The sequence below is a fragment of the Strix aluco genome, chromosome W (genome assembly GCF_031877795.1).
Source record: "Strix aluco isolate bStrAlu1 chromosome W, bStrAlu1.hap1, whole genome shotgun sequence".
NCBI lineage: Eukaryota > Metazoa > Chordata > Aves > Strigiformes > Strigidae > Strix > Strix aluco.
In genome coordinates this window covers 16,636,717-16,662,188 of record NC_133970.1, presented here as the reverse complement: position 1 = coordinate 16,662,188, position 25,472 = coordinate 16,636,717, and the positions used below count along the sequence as shown (strand labels likewise).

The 25,472-nt window shown below is 36.4% G+C and overlaps 1 protein-coding gene, 1 long non-coding RNA gene and 1 other non-coding gene across 6 annotated transcripts in view; all 3 read left to right on the top strand.

Annotated features, from left to right (window-relative positions):
• The window catches only part of LOC141917666 (uncharacterized), a 407,503-nt gene that overhangs the window by 126,877 nt on the left and 255,154 nt on the right, over positions 1-25,472 (top strand). The window lies entirely within an intron of this gene.
• LOC141917569 (zinc finger RNA-binding protein-like) overlaps positions 1-25,472 on the top strand; it is a 45,003-nt gene that overhangs the window by 1,647 nt on the left and 17,884 nt on the right. For 2 of the 4 annotated variants that reach the window (XM_074810869.1, XM_074810872.1), the window contains exons 3-10: positions 12,504-12,786; positions 15,166-15,304; positions 16,105-16,323; positions 17,590-17,834; positions 19,403-19,594; positions 21,766-22,063; positions 22,948-23,141; positions 24,486-24,605. In XM_074810869.1, coding sequence (XP_074666970.1) covers positions 12,504-12,786; positions 15,166-15,304; positions 16,105-16,323; positions 17,590-17,834; positions 19,403-19,594; positions 21,766-22,063; positions 22,948-23,141; positions 24,486-24,605 — 1,690 coding nt within the window. The remainder of the gene's footprint in view (positions 1-12,503; positions 12,787-15,165; positions 15,305-16,104; positions 16,324-17,589; positions 17,835-19,402; positions 19,595-21,765; positions 22,064-22,947; positions 23,142-24,485; positions 24,606-25,472) is intronic. The other 2 variants (XM_074810870.1, XM_074810871.1) reach the window with 2 other exon arrangements.
• LOC141917875 (small nucleolar RNA SNORA66) lies at positions 9,791-9,928 on the top strand. Its single transcript, XR_012621493.1, has one exon. It is a non-coding gene; the product is annotated as a small nucleolar RNA SNORA66 (small nucleolar RNA).

Genomic DNA, 25,472 nt, shown 5'->3' with positions numbered 1-25,472 from the left:
TTCACTTACTCCAATGTATGATAGTAAAAGGAGAAGATTAAACTTAGCTTGTCGTCTTGTTCTTTTAAGATTAGGTGCTAGCAGTATGTTTATGCTTTACTTGACACTTATAGTGAAATTTGAAACTGGGTTGTCGTGGGGTATGAAAGAGTTTCTAAATGGCATAGAGGAATTAATTTTTTTTTTCAATAAACAATCTTTAAGTGAATAGTAAACAGATCCATATATTAACTCCTTTGACATTATATAAAAACTCCATTGAAATTTCCTTTTGAATTGCAATATAAAAACATATAATTGGAGTAAAGTTCAAGTTCAAAACTGTTTTCATAGTTAATCCTAAATGTGTTCTTGAGAAAATGGAAAAACTGATTGAAAGAAGCTTTTTCCTTTGGTATCACAAGTGCAAGATACTGTTCCATTTGTGTATCGGTAAAAGACTGCATCCTATAAATGGCTTGTATATTTACCACATCTGAAAGTTTAGACACAGCAATCGGTGTTAAAGCAGTCCTTTCATAAGAATTAATTTAATATTTTGAGCAGAAAACATAGGAGTCACTTAAAATGTCTAAAAGGGAGCTTACCTTCATGAAGCAGATTTGGCAGGTCCTTAGTAGCTTGTTTACGGAGTGCTACAAAATGTATATTTCACTCTAGTATATTTGAGAAAGAGATGGTGGTAGCAGGGGAAGATAATAAAAGGCTTAATATTGCAGCAAGCCCTCTAAGATTGTTACCAGTATTCAAAATAGTTTATAGAATAACAAAATTCCTGTGTCATTAGAAACTAGGATAATGGAGAATACAAATGGGTGTTTATCTGTGTAGTTAATACGTAGGTGAGTCACAAATCTACCTAAAAAAAAAAATAATTAAAAAATCTGGCCACAGGACTAATTTACAGATTTTTAAAAAGTTGCTCAAAATAGCAAGTTGTTTTAGGACGGTAAATCAGACACGTGAAACTGAAGATCTTGTTTTTTTTGATATATGCCATTTAGAAGTCCCAGTGATGTAGTTTTTATAGCAAGTAACAGAAACTTTCATAATAAGTATATTAGTCACATTTTTTTGGGTTCTTTCTTGACAAAATGGCTGTCAAATTCTGATGCACTGGAAGAACTTTAGGCTGCAACTTTAAAGGGATCTCAGTCAGTGCTCCCTAATGATAACATAAAGAATCCTGTTGATTTTAGCACTTAATTCAGCTAAGTGCAAACAATCTGTGCAATTCTTTTTAGGATACGAGCCTTTCTTAGAATATCTCAAAGTATGAAACTGTTAAATCTTCAGCTGGAAACATGCAGAAGAAAAAAAAACCAAACCCAACTTTGCATCAGAAAGAAGAGTGTCTAAATAGTTTCTGATAAATAATTTCAAAGGAGAAAAATCTATTATACTAACTATTTGAAAGGTGCTTGTAGTTAATGTTTTCTGTGTTTAATTCTAGACTTGTAGACCAGTATAAACCCTGCTGGAATTCCAGTTTCTTAAAATGACAATATTCTAATTTGCATTAATAGTAGTGAAGGGACAATGTATTAGAACTATTGCATTCAAGGAAATAGCTGCTAAAAATCAACAATTGAAAAGATGATTTCTATGCCAATAATACCTTCATCACCGTGTCTCCCTGTGATTCTAGCTTATGTGTGGCCATGGTGGATCACTTAAATACTCCCTCATTCTTCACATGAAGGATAAATTGCAGTTTGTCCAAGGAATATAGTCTTAACTTTAAATACTGATATTTGAATCAGTTATAAAGGCTAGGTTGGTAGCTGCTCAGATGTTAGATCTTGGATTTGGGAAATTCGCGAGTAGTGTGTGCCCAAGTTGATAATGTATTTACTGTTGTAACAGTGTAAGCAGTATAGTTCCCTGAATTGACTAGATAAGAAAGGGAATAGGTGTCTGTTTTTATTAGTTCATAAATATGTGTTTTCATAAAGCACATTGGAAATCTTAATTCATTTCATATTTAATCAAAGGCAGCAAAAGAGCTAAGTGCCCTTTAAACCTGTAAATAATGAATTAGAAGCATTCTTGTTCTTTTCAGTGTTGTCACTGCGTAAAATTTCCTGCTGCCCCACTCATTCAAAATTCATGTGCACTACCCAGTAATAACATCATGACTTAATGAGAGAATCATTAGATTATGCAAATACTGATACAGGAAATTTCTCTGAATATTGCAATACCTCTGTTCTTTCTGCTAGTGGTGGTATTGGGGCCTAAGGTTATAAACCTGCATGCAATGCAAAACTCATTTGTTACTTATTTAAGTAACTGTATTAATCTGTTCAGGAGCCTGAAATAAATGTGGAATTTGGTGATACTAGTCCTCTTTACTTTGTGTGTGTATGCTCTGTAGGCCACCTGAATCGCTGTGTGTGCATTCAGTTTGAAATTAACAACCTAATACTGGCTTTTCTTTCATGTGTAAAAAATATTAGTATTCTTGATTCAGTGCTGGAGAAGAGGCGTAGTTATGCTTTTATTTTAAAGTTGGCTGACTGAAATGTGGGGATGTTGATGGAGAGATAGGGACATTGAGAATGTTTGGATGGGGAAGTGTGCAAATGTGGTGGTCTCAATTAACCTTGTGTTAAGATTTTGGTTTCTGTTAAGAAGATAAAACAATCTTGGAGTGTCTGAGTTTGATCTTAGTGATGTTCATACCGTGTCCCTGCTCTAATGAGACAGGTCACAGATGGGAGATTCTTTGGTAGTTAGGAGTGATTTGTTAACTTTGAATTGCTATAAAGTAGTGTGAATGTTACTAAGTGTGGTGAGCCTTCACAGATAAAGGCAACTGTAGCAGTTAGGGTCCGGAGCCAATCACAGTTCCTGGGAGTTCAGGTTAAGATGCAGTTTTATAGGCAGCCATATGGAAGTGAACTCTTGCAATTATAGCTACCTTGGCATTCAGGTGCAGTGCATGATGTTACAGGATATTTGAGACTGGTGCAGAACAGCAAAGGAAGGTGAATTCCTGTGGATGGATAAGTTGGCCATTGAGAATTGTTTGGGGGTGGAGGGTTTTTTCACATTTGCTAGTACTTCTAATTTACTTTTGTCTTTAGTGTCTGCCCCAGTTATCTCTTCTTCAACTAGATACTGGTTTCAAAAGTATTCAGTCTTTCAGAGATGTTAGGGCTGTAATCCACACAGGCCTACTAGCCCAATTTTAAAGTATCACTAAACGTAATTCAGGCTTGTACTGGTGGACAACAGGAAGATAGGGACAATACTGAGTAGGACTTAAGGTTTATTCTGAAGTGGAAATGTGCCATTAGACTTAAACTTAAGAAAAACATTTATTCATTTTACAGTATTGTGTTATATGCAGTCCATTCTAAAATGTATGGGGAATGAAAATAATCATAGTTTTATCATAGGATGGATGTACTTATATCCTAGTGTAAAAACTCCAAATACTTTCTTTTTGTGAATTTTATGCCCATGCTATCTTGAGTTGCATTGTATCTTAAAGGATATGCATTTTTAGCAAAAGGGACTTCTCTAAATAGGATTGAGCTGCGTGGTGCTGATCCTCCTTTGTTCAATCTATGTTAGTCTTAAGTGCAATCTTAAACATGCAGTTCTAGCTTATTTAATGTACACAAGAAGCCTCCAGTAAGTTACTGCTGTTTATAAAAAGATTTTGATAGAATTATTTTCAAATTGGCGAGTCCCACTCTCATGCCAACATGAGAAAGACAATAAGGGGTTCTGGGTTTGTTAACATGGGCTGTATACCAGTATTGCAGTTGACTAACAATGGGGAGACAGAGGAGGTGGTGGTAGTTAGGAGGAAAAGTGCCTCAGTAATCAGAGGAGCCTTTGTAAATTTTAGGAGAGAAATCTGCCAACTAGATTAAATTTGCAGCAGTCTCATATCTTTAGGAATTGAGCACTTGGGGAAGCTTTTCTGTTAATGGTATAGTTACATCCTTTGTAGTTGTAATATCAAAATGGAATGATGGTTATAGGCTTAAATCTGGGGTATTAAAATTATGTGTAAAATTTTGTCTGCTACTTGAATGCAACAATGGTAGGTTAAAGTGTAGTTACATTATTGGTACCTAAAAAAGCAAAGTAGTAGTTTAAAGCAGGAAATATAGAATGTTTTAAGACTTGAGTACAATTTTCCATGCTACTGAAGCTTCTTTCCTTTTATAGAGAACTTGCCAATTTTAGCAATTTCTCTGTTTAACATCTTCATTAATGATCTGGATGATGGGGCAGAGCGTACCCTCAGCAAGTTTGCTGGTAACACAAAACTGGGAGCGGTGAGTGATGTGCCAGAGGGTTGCACTGCCATCCAGAGAGATCTCAACAAGCTGGAGAAATGGGCTGACAGGAACCTTGTGAAGTTCAACAGGGGGAAGTGCAAAGTCCTGCACCTGGAGAGGAACAACTCAAGGCATCCGTACATGCTAGGAGCTGCCCAGCTGGAAAGCAGCTTGGCAGAAAAGGACCTGGGGGGTCCTGGGGAACACCAAGTTGAACTTGAGCCAACAACGTGCCCTTGCAGCAAAGGTGGCAAATGGCATCCTGGGCTGCATTAGACAAAGTATTGCCAGCAGGTCAAGGGAGCTGATCCTTCCTCTCTAACCCAGCACTGGTGAGGCCACACCTGGAGCCCTGCGTCCAGTTCTGGGCTCCCCAGTGCAAGAGACGTGGACGTACTGGAGAGAGTCCGATGAAAGGCCACAAAGATAAAGGGACTGGAGCCTCTGTCCTATGAGGAAAGGCTGGGAGAGCTGGGACTGAAGGGAGGGTGCAAAGAGGACCGAGCCAGGCTCTTTTCAGTGGTGCCCAGTGACAGGACCAGAGGCAGTGGGCACAAACTGAAACACAGAAGGTTCCATCTGAACATCAGGAAACTGTTTTTTGGGGGGTTTTTTGGTGTTTTTTTTCTTCTGTGAGGGTGACCAAGCACTGGCACGGGTTGCCCAGGGAACTTGTGGAGTCTCCCTCCTTGGAGATATTTAAAAGCTGTCTGGACACAGTGTTCTTTTCACAAAGTTGTAATCATAGGAAATAACAATTTTCATTAAAGTTCTAAAAAGATAAATTCAGTCTTCAAAATTTTATGCCTATCATGAGTGACAGATTCTAGAAAAACAGAAGTCTTCTAAAATACAACTTACTGTAGTGTGATATTTCACTGTTTTATGCTGTTTATTGTCAAGTGTGTTTAGGAGATAAAAGGTCATTTGATTGTCTCTTATTTTTTAAAATTGGTATTATTTTGTTTTTTACTTTACTCTGCCCAGGTTCCATTAACACTCCTGAAAGTTCATCTGACCAGTTACTCAGTAGTGCTGCTTCTTAGGTTAGAAATTGAAGACGCAGCAGATTTTAGTTCTGCTTTCAGTTTTTGGAGAGTTAGCTCATACTTATTTCAGTCTTCATACCCCTGAAAGAAAAATTGCAAAGTTGTATTTTTTGCTATTCTGACTAATAAAGTACTCTATGAAACTTTGGGAAATCTGGCAGTTAGGTCTCAACAAATATGGTTTCCTTAATGCTACAATGTTCAAATATTTCTAAAAATTAGAATTTGTGAAATAAGGCTTAATTAGTATGGGGTTTTGTCTGTTTGGTTTTTTTTTAGTTCAAGATATTTGTATTTTAAAAATTATTTTTAAGAGTAGCTTAAGTGTTGTGCTAAGCTAGCCTGAAAGTCACTTCTGCATTTACATGCAAAAAAACCTTCAAGAAATGTTTTAGAGGTTGTCATTTCTGAGGAAACTGGTAGTTTGGGTAGAGACAAAATTGATTTTAGTCCTGATCGTAACTCTATGTCAAAATAGCACTCTTCAGAAAACTAAAAAAAGTTAAATGTCCTTTGACTCTAGAAAGAGAGTTTTCAGTGTTCATTGCCTTAAACGGAGCTGGAATAGCAGCAATGTTAACGTGTGTTGTTAGTACAGAGATGCACTGGAGATAAGCATTTTTGTATTCCTTTGGCTTATTTGCACATGAATTACAATTCATTTTTGTTTTTAAATTAAATCAATGTGATGAAAAGCAAGGTTTATAGGGCATCTTTTATATGCTTTCCTCTCTATACATACCTTTTATGTGTCATATATCTTATATGGAAATAGACTGCATTTTTCTGAAAGTGTATTCCTCTGACAATAATTGCTGCAGATATCTTATTAAGTTTTTTAAGGCAGGGCTTACTCAACAAATATCCTAATGTGGAAAACAAAATATCTTACAATCTTAAGTCACCTGAAGTTATTACCTGGCAAAATAGATAGCATTATATCAAAGTGTTGCATTTTCTTGATATTGTTAATGTGCAATAAATAAATAAAGCTTTTTACCTTGAATTTATTTTTTTTTTTTTACAAAAAAAAAAACCCTCAACACTTTTTTACTAGAAAAGGACAAGAGCAAAGCGTTCTCTAGAATATAGTTTAGTATTTGTTAAATTTAAATGATCTTAATTCTCTGTCACTCTTGGGCTGATAAATCACAGGAAATCCAGACCTCCTATCAGTGTCACTATATAAAAGTAACTAACAAATGAGGATTCTGCTGTTTTGGATCTAATTATAATACAAGTTCTCTGAGCTTTTTTTTTTTGTGGAAGAACATTGCTCATTTCCTATTTAAATTAGACAAACCTGTGTGTTTTTGAAACTGGAGAACAATGTTTTATTAAGTGGGCACCAATACTTCATTAATTGCTATTGATCAGCACTTTCTACCTCCTAGCTAGCTTCTGACTTAAAATGATTTTAGGTGTGCTGCGATCTTTGTTCACTTTGGAAGCCCATATTTCTTTTTCTATATAAATAAGATCTTTGTGCAGTTCAGGAAAGATTTTTAATTGCTTCTTGAGTGTTTGGATTTTTGAAAAGGGGAACAGAAGTTACTAACAGAAATATGAAATAATTAATCTAGTTGTTTTAATAACTAATGTGGAGTAGTGATGGCTAACACCACTTTTTGAGAGCTTGTTCTCAGGGTGTGGACTTTCTGTTGCTGGTGTTTTAATACAACTTAGCCAAATGTAAGTGTTTAGCCTGGAGAAGTCCAGCCTGAACATCTACCTAGAATTATACTTTTTTTTTTTTTTAAAGCTATATATAGTTTAATTGATTTTATAAGCTATACTATAGCTTAATTTGTGGTATAGAATTGGGCAGGAAGATCTTAATAACTCTTTGATGCCTTAGTGTTTTGGAATGGGGACTTAAAATTTTCAAATGGGAAAAAGATGTTTACACATTATACTGTTTCAGAATCACAGTTCTGAGAGTACACAGCAATATTAAGCATTGATACCATAAAAGTAGCTGCAGTGTTAGTCTTACATCCAGCTTGCAGAGTATCAAAGCAAAACATGCACCTGTCTTGGGAAAACTTCATTCCACTTGGTGAAAGGGGTTGTGTACACCAGACAGCAGTGTGGACAAGGCTATTTTTTGCTGTGGCCTTTGCTCTGGGATGAATTCTGCAAGATTGTGAGCCAGTGTGGCCCTTCACTCCCCAGAAAATCAGATTGACATGGAATTGGAGATTAGTGTGGAGAAAGATACACAGTCACAGCTCACTGTGGTCAGTCTTATCTAAGAGGTTTAATATCACAGTGGTATTTCATAATAGGTGGCACTTCTTCTGATACTAATGCATCAGAAAGATTAGTATTTTCCATCATTAATATCTGTAGAAATTAGTATGGTTATTCAAAGGTTTGAGTCAAAGGTGTTTTACAAAAAATGCTTTTCTTATGTACTGTAGTACAATAATTGTGTGTAAAGAATTAGTTCTCTTGATCTTGAGGTTCCTTAGGTAAGATGTGGAAGATGAGAGCAAGCTAGGTATACACTGAGGTGTACAACTTCTGAATAGAAGCAAGCTTATTTGGGAGGAGGAAGCAAAGAGCAATGGGAAATAGGGATATGCATGTAGCAGTTCAGGGCAGGCAGGGAGAGACAAAATCATTAGTTAAGGGACTGGGAATGACCTTCTGTAGTTGACTGAAACATACATCCACAGAACCTGGAGCAGAACAATTAAGTGCAACATGTAGACTGTAAACTGTCTGTGGCTGGGATAGTGAAAACACAGTGAAATAGAAATCTGAGCTGGAAGATGAGTATTGAAGAATGTGTGTTGTTCCTAGAAAACAGAAATTAGTGGGCTTGGTGGGGAAGCACTGTTACTATTGTGATCAGCTAAAAAAATAGGTGTGGTATGAATAAAATAAATTCTTTGTGAATGAAAATCTCTGGTAGAAGAGGTATTATTAGAGCAATACAGCAGAGTAAGGTTTGAAGCTGCTAAGTCCTTTGCCTGCAACTTCTTAAATCAAAGAATGGTGTTTATTTTGATAGTAAATTAAAACACTAAGAATTGTAATACGAAGTTACCTTGAATGTTCACAAACTGGGTTTGCTTTAAGTAAATGTTGGTCTAGAAGTCATTTGCTTTTGAAACTGAATCTCTTATAAACTAAGGAAAAAATTCTTGACAGTGAGGTTCCTCTGACACTGGAACAGGTTGTCTAGAGCAGTCTTGCAATCTTCATTCTTGGACACGATTAGTACTTGACTAGGCACAAAGCCCTGAGAAACTTAATGTAACTTCAAAATTAGCTGTGCTTTGAGCACAGGGTTAGAACAGATAGCATCCAAATCTTTGTTTCAGCCTAAATTATTCTGTGATATTTTTTTTAAGCTCCACCTAGTTAGTAAAGCCAGTTGAACTGTGTATCTTTTCATATGAATAGTGCTAGAATTCCTTGAACTCAAAGATGCTAATAAGGATATTAGATTTTGTTTTGGGGAAGAGAAGAATTGACCTACAAAGAAAACTTGCGAAGTTACCAGGTTAGTCAGTTAGCTTCTCTGTCCACTTGTAATTTGGTTCAACTTTTTCCCACTGTGTTGGAGGACTAAGCTAAACTGAATTACTTTCTTTGTTGTGGTGAAGAACACACATGTGGCTTGTTACCATAGCTCAGCTGTACATACTGTATTTCATTGTTGCTCTAATAACTTGATCAGGTGCCTAAGTCTTTTGGAGTCTTATTTATTGGGACTAAGTTGAAATACCTGATGTAGTGCAGTATGGAAAATTATTACTTAAGGTAGAGATTAGTAAAAGAATTGTAGAGAAGAAGCTGGTAGAGGTGATTAGTAGAATTAGAAGAGTGATTATCAAATAGGAATAATTGCAGTGGAGTACCCTAGGGATTGGTCTTAAGTCTTACTTGGTATTTATATTAGTATGGTGTGTAGTGATATTTGATGCAAGGGAAATATTGTTAATACACAGGTGACTTTACAAGAAGCTGCTCTGAGAAAGCTAGACTGGAAAGAAAGCAGTCTGGAACAGAGCAGGTATCACAGCTGAAACTTCATCTGAAATTATGCATACAGGTCTTGCCATCTGTAGTAAAGAAAGAAGAGTAGATATAGGTGCAAAGAACAACTGCAAGAAAGATCAGTGGAATAGGGAGTTCAGCAAAATAGTCTGGGAGGAGGTAAGTTCATGTCAGCAAATGTGGTGAGGCACTAATTGACAAACAAGGATTAAAAGCTCTTGTAAGTTAGATGAAATTGGCACAAAAATCTTTTGATGTAACTTAATTACATGAAAGTGTCTGGTCATCTTAATGTTAAAAGGTTCTCAGTAAGACCATGGGGAGAAAAAGAAACATCATAAATTTAGAAAAGATGTCATTGTGAATTTCTGTAATGTAACTTTTTAAAAGGAAGAAGCAGTCAGTTCTAGAATATTTTTTCTTGTAGTCTTGCAAACTTGATCACTAGCTCCGTGTGATGTTGCAGAAGCAAGGGGAACAGGTTTGCTGAAGTAAACATGGTCATAGAACTATATTAGCCTTAGAAATGAAATGATTTGGGCTGTTTAATTCTATATCATGATAAAGAAGTTTGATACAAAAATAGCACAGAAGAAATGAAACTAACTGTAGCAGAATCTTGTTAATAGTCCTGCTCATAATGATCACAATCTCTTCACAATATTAAGTAATGAAAACTGTCAGGCAGCTTTAATCATATATATTCTGAGAACAAAAGCATTTTATTTGATAAAACTGACTGATACTGTTACCTCATAGTGTGTTGTGAACACTGTATTGTATTTTGTAATAATAATTTAAGCATGGTTTCAGGAAACTTTAAGAGCCAAATTAATGCCTACTGGGTAGGTCCCTGTTCTTTTTCTCCCTCCTATTTTTTTATCCCCTGCTTCCATACGTATAACTTACGTAGATTCTGGCACTCTGCAGACTATTTTGTGAGCTCCAATGTTTCTCACATTTCTACTGTGTTAGAAAATGAGCCCAGAGAAAAAAAAAAATCCTTATAGTTTTCTGCTGGATTAACGATTTAAATCCATGCACTGAGTAGCTTGATAAATAGCAGAACTAGCACTAGGGATGGAATAGGATGGCATAGCCAAGTTTTGGTGTATGGAAGGAGGGAAGAATAAGAGTGGGGATAGGATGGAGCAAGACTTTTCCTTGTTGGCAGTATTAGATTGTTGATGTGTTCAAGTGTAGTCAGAGTTAAATAATCTGCTGCCTGTTTTCTTAGTTTAATGTATTTTTAGTAGATACATATGATAATGTAAATTACCTCAGAACTTTTGAATATTTTACGCTTCTGTACTGTTACATATGTAGATAATGCAGCCTAATTTTATAGATTGTCATTCACTTTTACCATCATAAAATAATCTTCCTGAATTTTCTGGTGGAGTCTGATTTCTTAACTTAAACTGACAAAACAGAGAAATTGCCTATATACATCAAGTAGGAGGAATTGTTTCAAGCAGTGGTGGGAGCTACACTAGAGTGGTTCAGGTCTTTTTCCTTCCACTGTTATGCTAAGAAGCTGAAAATAAAATGAAACAGAATTGTGAGTACAACTCACAACTGAAACTTGGATGGACTGCAAGTGGTCTTTTAAGCAATCAGGGGCCTAAGATGGGAAGAAGGTGGAGTCCAGGCATGTAAGTCCAATAATAATATTTTCTCTGTGTGTTTCTGCTGTAAGAATGTTGTTGGTTTTTTTAATATATTGATGTTAATGGGTTCTGCTGTAATTAAAATGACAAAATCGTTTTTTCTTAAAAAAACCCACAACTAAACACAAGGGAGTTATGGAAATGTCTTTTGCAAAAATAATAGTATCTATAGTTAAAAGGTGCTCTGTTTCTGGTAGTTATGTCACAGAGAATATTGTCGTCTTTAGGAAAAAAATACTCTAACTTCTTGTTCCTTTTGATTTTGAACATAACCATGCTGCAATTCCACTTTGCCATTGAGTATGTTTGCTTCAAGTGAGATTTCATTTTTCTATTTTCTTATAAAAAATAGGGGATACTACCTCCTTGATAGGCATGGAATTAGTTTTGAATTATCTTTCAGTAGTGCTATGGAGATGTGAAACCCTATAGAGATTCTTAAATATTATTGAAAAGTGGTGCAGGAAGTATACTAAAAATTTTAGAATAATCACTCAATCCCCATTTCATATCATTGTTCCAGATAAGGATATTTTGCTCAGTTCACTCTGTTTAACAATAAAAAAAAACCCCACTATTGTAGGATTTTAATCATAATACACAGTTATAGATTAATATAGAACAATAATATTAGTTTCAGTGCAAATAATTAAGCTTTTGAAGCTGCCATTTTTTATTTCCACTGTTAATATTTACTCATTCTTAATAAATAGCCACATATTAATGTCCTACCTGAAAACTTAAGACAAGTGGATTAGTCTCAGCGTGTGCCTGGAAGATTGCCAGAGCTCTGGTGGTCTTGCTTGATCTGACTGTCCTTTTGATGTTTCATGTTGTGAGGCAGTGGACTTCTGTACAAGTGAGTGGGGCCAGCTTTTATAATTCTGAATTTCTGTGGGAAAAGTCCCTTATCAGAAGTGTGTATTTAAAATCTCTCTATCTTAAATTTAAGAGTTCTGAGCTAATTTTCATGGAAGCCTTTAAAATCTCATTACTTTAGTATGGTTTACTGAAAAACATCATGCAAGTGCAGTTCAGTAATGAGTTCTCACAGAAAAGTAGTATTTTTTTTTTTAATTTGACAGGTATGTTAGTTTTATTGAAGACCTATTAAAACTTAAAAACTATTGGTCATGAAAAGATAACAACAGTGTAAGACTTCTGTATTATTTTGAAAGAAAGACTTGGGTTCTTTTCAAGCTGTGGAACGCACACCCACACCACCCCCCCCCCTTGCTAAGAAGAAAGTCATCACCTGCATGATATGTCTGCATCCACAGAAACTTCAGAATGATACAGCCTTTTTAATGGGGGTGGAAGAGAGGTAATAAAAGCCATTAAAGTGTATGATAGCTGCTCCAGGTCTGTTTGTAGAATAGAGAAGTAATACTCAAATCTGGGATTTTGAAATATTTATGCATAAGCTTAGCATGTTGAATTAATTATTTACTTACTGTCTTTTTCCAATATAGCCAGCAGCCAGCTTCAGGTGTAGCCTATTCCCATCCAACTACAGTTGCTAGCTACACTGTCCACCAGGCACCAGTTGCTGCACACACTGTTACTGCAGCCTATGCTCCAGCAGCAGCTACAGTTGCAGTAGCCAGGCCTGCTCCAGTAGCTGTTGCAGCTGCTGCAACAGCTGCGGCGTATGGAGGCTATCCTACAGCACACACAGCTACAGATTATGGTTACACACAGAGGCAGCAAGAAGCTCCACCACCACCACCACCGGTCACTACGCAGAATTACCAGGTGTGTTAAAAAATTACTTGTGTGACTTCTCTTTTTTAATTTTTTTTTTAAATGATATGTTAAAAGGAGGAGGCCTGTTTGGATAAGAGGATGTGATGCTGTTCATATTCTTTTTTCTTCCATGAATCAGGTTGAATGCAACTCAAATTACGTAGTAGCTAAAACTGATAGAATGTGAAGTGACTGCAGTCTCATATGGCACATAAAGAGGATTATCAGCAGTAGTACTGCAGGAGCTAAGATTTAGATATTCACACAATAAGCAATGAATTGACATTTATCTCCAAATGATTTTGTGAACTACTGCTGAAATACTTGTCTCAGCTAGCCTAAATGTTCAAGTGGCATGCGGTAAACTGAGTCGTGGAACTGATTTAGATGAAAAAAACTGTTCCAATAAAAATTTTCAGTGGGTCATAGAAATAATTCCCTTGTCGGATTCCTGGGTGCCACAGGAACTTTTAATACCAAACATAAGAGGATAGAAGACTACCCTAGGAGAGGAACTACCCTTTGGGTAGGTTTTGGGTACCCTTTGTGAGACCACTGAGCCACCTTGTGTGGCTACAGGCTTCTACAAAAGGGAACTGTTATCTGTTTTCATCTTGCTCTGGCCTTTGCTGACACTTCCTTGCATTGAATCTAGCAGTTGTCAGCATTTGGGTGGGTCAGTTCAGGATAAGGGTCCCACAGAAAACTAACCAACCAGAAAAGGAGTAGCATTTTTCCATGGGATTGACAGGCTTCTGCAGAATTTCCTTGGTTCTGCACAGTTGTGATACCAATGCAAGAGATGGAGGTGGGATTATGTAGGGCTGTGAGGAGAGATGTGATGGGGCAATTTCCCATTCTTATGCTGGCTTAAATGTCGTACGAAACAACATTCTGTCAGTGATTTGTATTTCTCTTCAGAGTGGGGAATAAATAAACTCAGTACAAATCAGAGTGCTGCATCAGTTTTGCAGTTGGAAGATTTCAATCTGTAGAGGTTATCTTGGGACTTATCTAACATAAGTGTTTACTCCTGTTCAGCTTTTAAGAAAGAGTGAGAAGTTGTGTGTTTTTCCTGTCTGGCTAGATTCACACAATGCAAGTGTATATGCACATCGGTAACTCTAGCCTGTTGGTTTCAGACAGTTTAGATGCAGAAAGATGAGGGGTTTTACGTGGCCAGGTAGTTTCCCATTGGAAATGTGAGCTTTATTTGTATTTTTATCAGCTTTTTTGCTACATTAGTATTTGTTGGTCAGTCTTCAGTGGATATTTCTAGGCTGGTGTGTTTATGCACAAGAGTTATCAAACTCTTATGGTGTGTCTCAGAGTTAAAATGTATATTTACTGTGAGACAGAGGACACTGAAATAGTATGTCCCATATAACAATTCTTTAAATTTTTAGTCCTAAACTTATCAAGGCATTATCTAGATTCTAATTAGTATTTTTGTTTAAAAGGACTACACTGTTGCTGTATGTTAGAAATTCCTTTGTACGGCTTTTATGATTTGTTACATATGGCAATGAATCGAAACATAGGAGTCTTTCCAGTAGCATGTTTACTCATAATTACAAGGTCATTAAACTAGTCAGTTATTAGATGTGTTCAGACAGAAAAGAGCCCTAAACTAAAAAATAATTCTACTTTACACAGGTTGGATGGAAAAGTTTTTTTTATTGTTATGCTTCTTTTAAATAAAAAGAAATTGTGTACATTTCAACTAATGTAGTTCATGCCTTGCTACTGCTCAGTTGATCAACTCTTTATGCTTTACCATAAATACGGTGAGGATTGGAGAATGTATGTACATGTGTCTTTTAAGCCTTCCCCTTCTAAGCTTACTAACCATCTCCTGAGTTCTGGAGGTTTCGAATGGACTACTTGCCTTGCCCTTATAGACTAGATATGGTTCCCCAATGGAATAGTTAATATACCAAAAAGTAAAGAAGGCTTTAAAAGTATCACTTTCATACTCTAAAAAATATAACCAAAAAAAGTATTGTTGATGATGGGAATTTATTGTGGCTTGTGGAGATCTCTGGTGGGCTTTTTCCTTCATATTTTACAGACATGTAAACTGATACAGTTGTCATGAAAAACTAGTGAGAATAGTTGCTTTTTGGTAACAAAATTTGGAAGGGAAAGTGATTTAATAGCATGAGGTTAATTCCTGTATTAAGTCTGAAAAAGACCATCAGGGTTGTCTTTAGGCCTGAAGTATCTGTAAACAAATTTAATTTCTTTAATGCATACTGTGTATACTGTATTTGTAAATATTTTTTTTTAAATTACTTTAGTAGAATAGAAGAAAATTCTTTGACTGTGTTAATGATTTTTTTATTACTCAAGCAGAAATTTGCTGATTTTTCTTTTTTGAATATTTAGGAGTCCTATTCTTATGTTCGCTCTACTGCTCCAGCTGTAGCTTATGACAGTAAACAGTACTATCAACAACCAACAGCAACTGCTGTGGCTGCTGCTGCCCAGCCTCAACCTTCAGTAGCTGAATCATACTACCAGACAGGTGGGTGGCATGATTCAAACTGCTGTCATTATACACAATTGATGTACTACTTTAATATCTTAAAAATATGTCTTTGAATGTTTCATATTATTCAGACTTTTTTTTAGTTTTGACATGCAATCCCTGTCAATGTGTAGAAAAATTTGCTGCATCTAGAACTTGAACATTATTGTGATGTTGCCATAAGTAATTATCTTTGAGGTTTGGATTGTTATTAAATACACTCAAAACATACTTCTAGGCAAACTTTTTTGCTGAAGTAGGTTTAAAAGGTCAATGGTGGGTTCAGATGATAACTTGGTTAGAAAGACTTTTTTTATCATTCTTTCATTACTTAATGTATGTAGTTTGTTAATTATTGGTATCACGAATGCTACAAAGCATAAATTCTATTTACTTTTTTACTATAATTAGGAATAATAGGAAAGTTTAGATGTACTCTAGTAAAATCATTGAATTAAGTTGTTTTAAGACATGGCAGCACAGTTAAAAATACATAAATAAATATGAGACTTGTGTGAGCTGTGACACGATTAAACAGTTGTGTGATATATGGGAAGTGATGCATAACCATTACTATTAATAAAAACAACAAAAAAACCCCCTAAATACAAAACAACCCAACAAATAAAACCAACCAACCAAAAAAACAAAAGGCAAAAAAATCAACCAAACTAAAACAAAACCCACTTGTTATGTTTACTCCCCAGCGTATCATTAAGTATCACTTAATATGGTTTGTGTTTCACTCACTTAAGGCATATCAATGTTTGTACACTTCTATTTTCTATCCTAATTAGCTCCAAAAGCAGGATATAGCCAAGGGGCAACTCAGTATACCCAAGCCCAGCAAACACGACAAGTGACAGCTATAAAACCTGCAACCCCAAGTCCAGCAACAACTACGTTTTCTATATATCCGGTATCCTCCACTGTGCAGCCAGTAGCAGCTGCAGCTAATGTTGTTCCATCCTATACTCAAAGTGCAACATACAGTACAACAGCGGTTACTTACTCTGGTAAGAATTTTGCATGTTATGTTGCTGGGATCTCTGCAATTGTTACAGGAGAGGATTTAAATACTCAGAATTTTAGCAGTTTGTGTTCAATTATGTCATAGTCTACTGAGAAGTATCAACCAGTTACATCAAAATATTTTGACATATTATGATTTATCTTTAGAAGAGGTTTGATGTTTGTACGTGGCTATTTTGTTATGTGTGAGAATATACAAAGTGTTGGCATTGCTACGTGCGTGGTGTTTTGTGACTTACTGTAAGGTTTGGAGAGAAAAGATGGGTGATAAAAATAAGGAAATGCATCCATACAAATATCACCCAGGGAAATTGGGATCATGCTGCCATCAAACAGCAGTTACAGAGATAGGGAGGAGCAGTCAAATCTTGCATGCTTGGGTTGTCTTGAACCAAAATGGGAGGAGATGGGTGTTTAAAAAAAAAAAAAAAAACAACTTTCCATCAAACATTAGAAATCCACAAGTAGTTAAAGATTAAATATTATAGCTACCTTGAACTTCTTGTTGTGTTTTGTTTTCTGTTTAAAAAGGTATTTATTTTAAGAGTTCCTTGAAACAGAGCCTGATCAGAGGATTAAAATAGTTGAACCAGTAGATGTAGGAAGTTTATGGGAAAACTGGCTCAAAGGTACAAAAGCCCAGTTTCCTGGATTTATTCAACTTTGATAATACAGATCAAGGAGTGTGTAGATAGGGTGTGCTGCAGAGGTTTTAGTGGACAAGCAGCTTCTCTGCACTAAAACAATTTAAATCAGCGAAATAGAATGTGATAGCACTAGCCATTCTGTCTTTTATCTTAATCCCCCCCCCTTCCTTCCTATGCATTTTCTGCCCTCCTTTTCATTTTGAAACTTAAACAGTAAATCTGGTTCTGGAAGACTGCTTAGTTCAAGTGGCCTTTGATAAATCTTTTAATAAAATTCTTGTTACATCATACTTGGTCTTACCAGATGTACAAGGAAATTTCACATATTCTTTAGGGATGCTTTGATTATATCTAATATAACTGCATGTCTGCAAAGATTTGTATAAAATCAAATATATTCCTGATATAAGTGGTATGCTATGTATTTGTGTACTGTGAAGAATCAGGAAAAATTTAGGCTGCCTAACAAGATCTCAATAAATCGTTTATATCCTGCCCGCCCCCCCCCCCCCCCCCATTATGCAACATGCTTGGAATTAGTGTATTATGTAATTGATACATGATGTATAGTGATGTAACATTTATTTTATTTTGATCTTTGAGGTACCTCTTATTCTGGCTATGAAGCTGCGGTGTATTCAGCTGCATCATCTTATTACCAGCAGCAGCAGCAACAGAAACAGGCAGTGGCAGCAGCAGCAGCTGCTGCAGCAACAGCTGCTTGGACAGGGACCACCTTTACTAAAAAGGCACCATTCCAAAATAAGCAACTGAAGCCAAAGCAACCTCCCAAACCTCCCCAGATCCACTACTGTGATGTTTGTAAGATCAGCTGTGCTGGACCACAGGTACCTGTATTATGTAATATTTTGCTATATGCTTTAGTTAAAATTTTTTTCAGCTTAAAAAATGACCCATTTAAGAATATTTATTAATTTTTAAAGACCCGATTCTATACTTTTACTAAAGGAATAATTAAATGAAAATGTGTGCTATTATAGAAAGAGGTCCTATGAGAAGACAAAAAGAGGCACCCCCCTTAAGTTGTACAGAGAAGCTTCAGCTGTGCTTTGGACTCCAAAAGTATTCTAAACTTTGAATTTGATTTGCTTTTTTAGCTTAGCAAATGTCCTGGTTTTGGTTGGAATAGAGTTAACTTTTCTTCTTAGTAGCTAGCATAGTGCTGTGTTTTGGATTCAGTATGGGATTTGGTATGAGAAGAATGTTGATAATAATACACTGATGTGTTCAGCTGTTGCTAAGAGATCAAGGACTCTCCAACTCCCCATGTCCTGTCCATGTGTAGGTGTACAAGAAACTGGGAGGGAGCACGGCCAGAGCATGGGACCCAAATTGGCCAATGAAATATTCCATATCATGTAACATCATGCTCAGTATATAAAGGAGGGTCAGCCGGGAAGGAGGGGGTTCTCTCTCGCTTCCGGGATCGTGATTGTGGGATCTTTGTATTTTGGGATCGCTAGCCAGGAACGGGCTGGGTATCAGTTGGTGGGTGGTGAGCAATCGCATTGTGCATTACCTGCTTGTACTTTCTATTATTGTTATTATTTCATTCTACTTCAATTATTAAACTGTTTTTATCTCAACCTACAAGTGTCCCTTTACCCCTCCAATTCACTTCCCTATCCCCCAGGCAGGGGAGGGTGAGTGAGCGGCTGTGTGGTGTTTGGCTGCTGGCCAGGTTTAAACCACGACAGCAAACTTCTTAGAAAATACTTTTTTCAAAACTTCGTTAATAGTAAAGCTTAAAACTTATTCTTCATTGTATTCCAGCATCCCAGTTTAGTTTCACAGTGGGCACAAGTGCATAAAAAGTAGATATCAATTCACGCAGAGTGTGTGTGTGCGTTTGACAAAACAGTTCTCACTCTTTAAGTAAATTTGTCATTATTTCCCACCCTGTCTGCTCTATAGATTGCTGGTATTGATATAGGAATAAATAGCAACTTCTGCATTTTATTTTCAGCACAGCTTTTTTATGCACTACCTTCTTTTGAATTTATTTTTCTAGTTCTCTGGATACATTTAATAACTGTGGTCTTGCAATTTGAGGAAAACTCAAAATTGAGAAGAGATGCAGTTTTCTGATCTTATCAAGCTTTCAATGGTAATATCTGTTGACCAGTACTTGATTGAGGAAGTGAGAAGGTAGAGGAGAAAAGATCATATTGTATTACCTAAAAGTGGAATTCTGGTGGTGAAGAAAATTTCTTGGTCTCAGAAGTGGCCTGCTTATGCCTTAGAGCATGTCATAGGGAAGAAATGTTCAGTGTAGGAAGTATTTCTCATACAGAGCATGTGTTCTGTGCTATGTTCTATATTACATGTATTCACATGAATGATGAACCAGCAGTACAAAGACAGCTTATTGTGTGTGTATCATTTATTTAAACAGACTTATAAAGAACACTTAGAAGGCCAGAAACACAAAAAGAAAGAAGCAGCATTAAAAGCTTCCCAGAACACCAGTAACAGCAGCACTTCTGCTCGTGGAACTCAGAATCAGTTGCGCTGTGAGCTTTGTGATGTGTCTTGTACAGGAGCAGATGCTTATGCTGCCCATATCCGTGGAGCTAAGCATCAGAAAGTAAGAACTTTCTCTTGTCCTTATTATACAAGTCAGTTGTATATTTCTTCACATCATTCTTTGCTCATCTTAGAGAGGAGAAAATATACAGAAACAATATAGTTTGAATTATTTTATTTAAAGACGTTTAGTTCTGCTTTTTGTTTCAAACTTATTTTTAAACTCACTATTAGAAGGGCCTCGTTGGGAGAAAGGGGGGAAAAAATATTGCCACTGCATCAATGAGAAGAGGATGTATTGGGGAAAGTATGTAAATTGTAGGAAGAAGGTGTAGAGTAAGATGAGGAAAAGCATCAATGAGGACATGCAGTAGCATGCTTGTGCCCCCTAACTCTTTTCAAGACTTTTTTTGACATTATTCTTATTTGTCTGGTGCTGTGAAGCTCTTGGTGTGCTTTGAAACACCGTAAGCTGAGTCAGTGCCAAGGGATGGGACTGTTATGCATCATGCTTTGGTATTTCTTGCAAAGAAAATTGGCGTATGGGAGCAAGGAACAATTTCCTGTAGTAGACTTTATAATGAGTATGTTTGGAAGAGTTTTGGTAAGCATGCTTTCCCTGCTCTCTGGGTGCAGTTAGGTGGGCATTGTGGAATAAAGACTGCAGGCTGCACTGTGAATCCCTGTGACCTGTGTTTTTAACTTGGCCATGGAATAGTAAATGAAATGGCAGTGTAGAATGTGTGTTTAGATATTACAGATTTTCCTCATAACTCTGGAAAGGTTAATGTCTGTAACAAATACAGTATTAATATTCAGCTTTATAGCTCTTTGTATCTCAGAACACTGCACAAAGTGGCATCAGTAACATAATTTCTATTAAAACAAATCTTATAGCAAATTTAAAACAATTTTCCCAATATTATTTTTTGTTAGTACAAGAACAAAAAATTAAAATTTAGATAGACTTGCCTAGTGTTCGTTCTTTCATTAATAAAGTTGAGCCATTAAATTTTTGGGTTGTGCCCAGTAACACCATAGGCATATGGACTATGGTATATATTATTTTTATATGTTTGGATGTTGCTTTATCTTCCTCATAGATAGTTTCTAACTAATGCTAATTTAGATTCTCATCAGTGTAAAAATGAAATCTCAAAGGACTCTATTTCTTTGGTACACTGAAGAATTTTGTGCATTCTACTGGAAAAAAAGTAGTTTTGATGAGTTGCTTGAACTTAAATTTATAGTATTATGTGACATTAATGTCTGTTCTGATAGGGAACATGCCTAAAAATAAGAACAAAAATCTAAAAAGTGTATGTATACAGTTGTGTGCATATCACAATTGTGTACGTGTGTTCGCATTAAAGGCATGTCTAGCAGATTTGTATGGGTTTTTTTACTGCTACTTTCAAACCCAATCTTTAGTTTTCATTTTGCATGTTTTGTTCTTACAGACTACACGCATTGCTTTCTCAGGTGATGGTCAGCTGTCACCAAAAAGTAGTAGTATTCAATCTCAAGCATGTTGTGAAAAGACCTCTGCTTATTACTTCTTAGAATAAGCACTTTCTTTGAGATACTAAAGAGCTCTGAAATATGCCTCTTGCATCCTCCTTAACTGTTTTTGCAGATGTGCTTTATAAAATTAAAAAAAAAAAAACCCAAACAAAACACCACCTTTGTCTAAGGAATATCTTCAGTTTTGCTAGGTAACCTGGAAAGTATTTCAGTATCAATATTCTTAAAATGTAATGATCAAAAGAGACAGTGTTGTTGAATCTGAATTAAATAACTCTTATTTACAAATATTATTTGGAACCAAAATAGTTCAATATACTACAGTTTTTAGAGGGAGAATAAAAAGCTAGGCAACAGAACAGTCACATTGAAACAGTTTGAGCAAAATGTTTCCTTGAGTTTTACTGGCTTGTGAGTTTATTGGCTTTCTGTTCTCATCTACACAGTAGTAGTAAAAGTCTGAATTTCTAATGGAAATAAGCAATCTGAGATAACTAACTGTTTCCTTGTTACAGATGACAAGAACTCTTACATGTCCTTCCCCCCATCACTTTTTGTAAAGAAGCAGTAACTTTTTAGTTATATTAATTAATTTCACTTTTTTAGTGATATTGATGTTTCTGTTGAAGCTTCCATAACCTATAGCAAGCTAATTTTTTATAGTTATCCCAGGGAGATGATATTATGAATTAATCTTTATTCTTATAGGTAGTAAAGTTGCACACAAAACTTGGCAAACCCATTCCTTCAACTGAACCAAATGTGGTTACCCAAACTGCTATTTCAACATCCATATCTGCTTCCAAACCAACTGCCTCTGCTTCAAATACAGCAACTAGCAGCAGTACTGTCAACTCCTCTGTTGCATCCTCTGCAGTGAAAATCCTTACTCCCACGGCAAACACACCACTTAACACGGCGTCCAGCAACAAAACATCTTCAACTGCTAATATAGCTGTAAAGAAAATATCTACACCGAAAATAAACTTTGTTGGCAAGTATAGAAGTCAGTCTTTATTTTGAAACTTATCTTTAAAAAAAATAGCACAGGTTATTAGTGCAACAAATACAAATGTATTTAGTGAACTTTATGCATGAATAACTCTGTTTAAGATAATTCCTGATAGGTGAAAATAAGAATGTATATAACAGTTTTGCTTCACAGTTTATAATGTCTTCTGCCCTGTTGTTTCCGCCCGACCTCTCTTGGAGGCTTCTTTCACCTTTGGTTTCTTAGGTAGTAGCTGTTGGAGTATTGCAGTTTATAGTCCACTTGGTCCTAATTTCAGTTTATAGCCTGGGCTGTTAAGACAACCTGCAGTAGATTGGAAGTTGATAACTGGGCAATTGAAATATCCTTGTAATACTGGAAATCTAACAGTGGAAACTTGAAATAAGCATGACAGACATTTGGAGATAGGAAGAAGTTGTTCAACAATAAGCTATCTTGCTTTTGAAGGGAAGACCTATGCAGTTGCAACACTGGGAGTATACTACCTTTGTTAGTAAAAACATTATAAGGTTTTGAAGTATTTTTCTGATTCACTTACAAAAAAAAATCTGATAACAAAAAAGAGATGATTAAAATATTTGCTGAGTTGTTCCCATTCAGTCCTATCGCTTTTTCAAAAGCATGAATATGAATGATGAAATTTGCAACTAAATAAACCAAAATTTTCTCTTGCTAAAATAAAAAACTAAGTGTTTAAGTAACTTCTCATTAAACTTTTTTAAAAAAACACCTTTAATTGTATTTAAACTAACTTTAAAAGACTGATAATGCTTTGGCCAGAACATTGATACTTGCAAATAAAGTCTTCAGTTTGCACATCATGTGTAATCATATTCTCATTTTATGACAGTTAATGATTTAACTTTTTTGGTTTGTAGGTGGTAATAAGCTTCAGACAACAGGAAGTAAACTGGAAGAAATGAAATCAGCTGAAAGTGTTAAAACAACAACTGCTGCTACAGTACAAACACAGGAAGCAAAACCAGATGCAGTAGCTGAACCAGTGACTCCGACAACACTTGCTGCCTTGCAAAGTGATGTCCAGCCAGTAGGCCATGACTATGTGGAGGAGGTATTGATATGAAAACATGGATTATTGTAAAAATATTTTAGTGGAAATTTATTCAACATGAAAAAATCATGGAATGGCTGAGGTTGAAAGGGACATCTGGGGATCCAACCCGCCTGCTCAAGCAGGGCCACCTAGAGCCAGTTGCCCAGGACCGTGTCCAGACAGCTTTTAAATATCTCCAAGGAGGGAGACTCCACAAGTTCCCTGGGCAACCCGTGCCAGTGCTTGGTCACCCTCACAGAAGAAAAAAAACACCAAAAAACCCCCCAAAAAACAGTTTCCTGATGTTCAGATGGAACCTTCTGTGTTTCAGTTTGTGCCCACTGCCTCTGGTCCTGTCACTGGGCACCACTGAAAAGAGCCTGGCTCGGTCCTCTTTGCACCCTCCCTCAGGTATTTATAGACATTAATAAGATCCCTCCCTGAGCCTTCTCATCTCTAGACTGAACAGTCCCAGCTCTCCCAGCCTTTCCTCATAGGAGAGAGGCTCCAGTCCCTTTATCTTTGTGGCCTTTCATCGGACTCTCTCCAGTACGTCCACGTCTCTTGCACTGGGGAGCCCAGAACTGGACGCAGGGCTCCAGGTGTGGCCTCACCAGTGCTGGGTTAGAGAGGAAGGATCAGCTCCCTTGACCTGCTGGCAATACTTTGTCTAATGCAGCCCAGGATGCCATTTGCCACCTTTGCTGCAAGGGCACGTTGTTGGCTCAAGTTCAACTTGGTGTTCCCCAGGACCCCCCAGGTCCTTTTCTGCCAAGCTGCTTTCCAGCTGGGCAGCTCCTAGCATGTACGGATGCCTTGAGTTGTTCCTCTCCAGGTGCAGGACTTTGCACTTCCCCCTGTTGAACTTCACAAGGTTCCTGTCAGCCCATTTCTCCAGCTTGTTGAGATCTCTCTGGATGGCAGTGCAACCCTCTGGCACATCACTCACCGCTCCCAGTTTTGTGTTACCAGCAAACTTGCTGAGGGTACGCTCTGCCCCATCATCCAGATCATTAATGAAGATGTTAAACATAAAAACTGAGATATGTAGATGAAGTCTGATATAAATCTTTCATCATTTACAGGTTTGTAATTATTCAACTCAATATGCTCATGCTCGAGTTTAAAGCTGTGTGCTCTTTGGAACGCAAGAACTTTGTCCATTACTAAATACAATACCAAATATGTGTCTGTCAGAACTGAAAGTTCTATTTTGCCTTCTTTCAGTTACTGTGTGAGCTTGTTAGCCTGTTTTGAGATGGGTAAAAACTATTTAGTGTCACTGAATTACATTAATTTTTGCATCAGCTTTGTTGTTTTTATAAAAAAAAAAAGCCTATGTTTTATAACTTTATTTTCCAGGTAAGAAATGATGAAGGAAAGGTGATCCGCTTTCACTGTAAACTTTGTGAATGCAGTTTTAATGATCCTAATGCTAAGGAGATGCACTTAAAAGGAAGGCGGCATAGACTTCAGTATAAGGTTAGTAGAAATGGTAATACTTCTATTTGAAAATCCACCAGATGTCAGCTGACTGATTACACATTCTTACGTTTAAAGACTAGTCAAAAGTAGGTATTCTGAGTACACAGCATATAAAAAAAGCTAGAGAAATATATTTCTTAAGGAGTATAGTCTTTGAAGGAGTAATGTAGACTGAAACTGCATTTTGGTTTGGGTTTTTTAAAACATTTTGAACATTACTTTTAGGCAACCTTTGCAACATTAAAATATTCTACAATGTATGCAAGCAACAGTAGTTGCTTTATGTTTGTTTACCATGAATTTGAAATAGTGTAAAATAGTAGTTCTCAATGTTTTTGGTAGGATAAACCACATAAACCCTTTGTGGAGACATTTGAGAAACAAGTGTTGCAGATGTTTTAGTCATGAATGGAGAGACACCTATACCCACATATGGTGTGCATTTTGATTATTATAAGATTATATAGGAAGAATCTACTATGGTCACAGGAGATGCAGTGGGCCTGCATAACCATGAAAGGGATGAAGAAAGAGGAAAAAATGTATACAGTAACTCATGATTATACCCCTGTATGAGGGACCCTTCAGGAACAGGGCATCAGGAAGCACACTGTAGTTAAAATGAAATGTTTTTTGTCCAGGCTATAGAGCAGTCATCCTGCTACAGAATGAACAGCAAATTATTTCATATTTCATGTAACATTTTAATTTTAAATTGCTTTTGTTCTCATGTAGTTGAAGAGAGAATTAGTGCTATTTGTAATACGTTGCTATTTCTTTCCTTTAAAATACTTGACACAGGACTTTCTTCTTCAGCTATTCATTCAGTGCAGTTCTAAAACTGCATTTTACTCCCCTTGATTT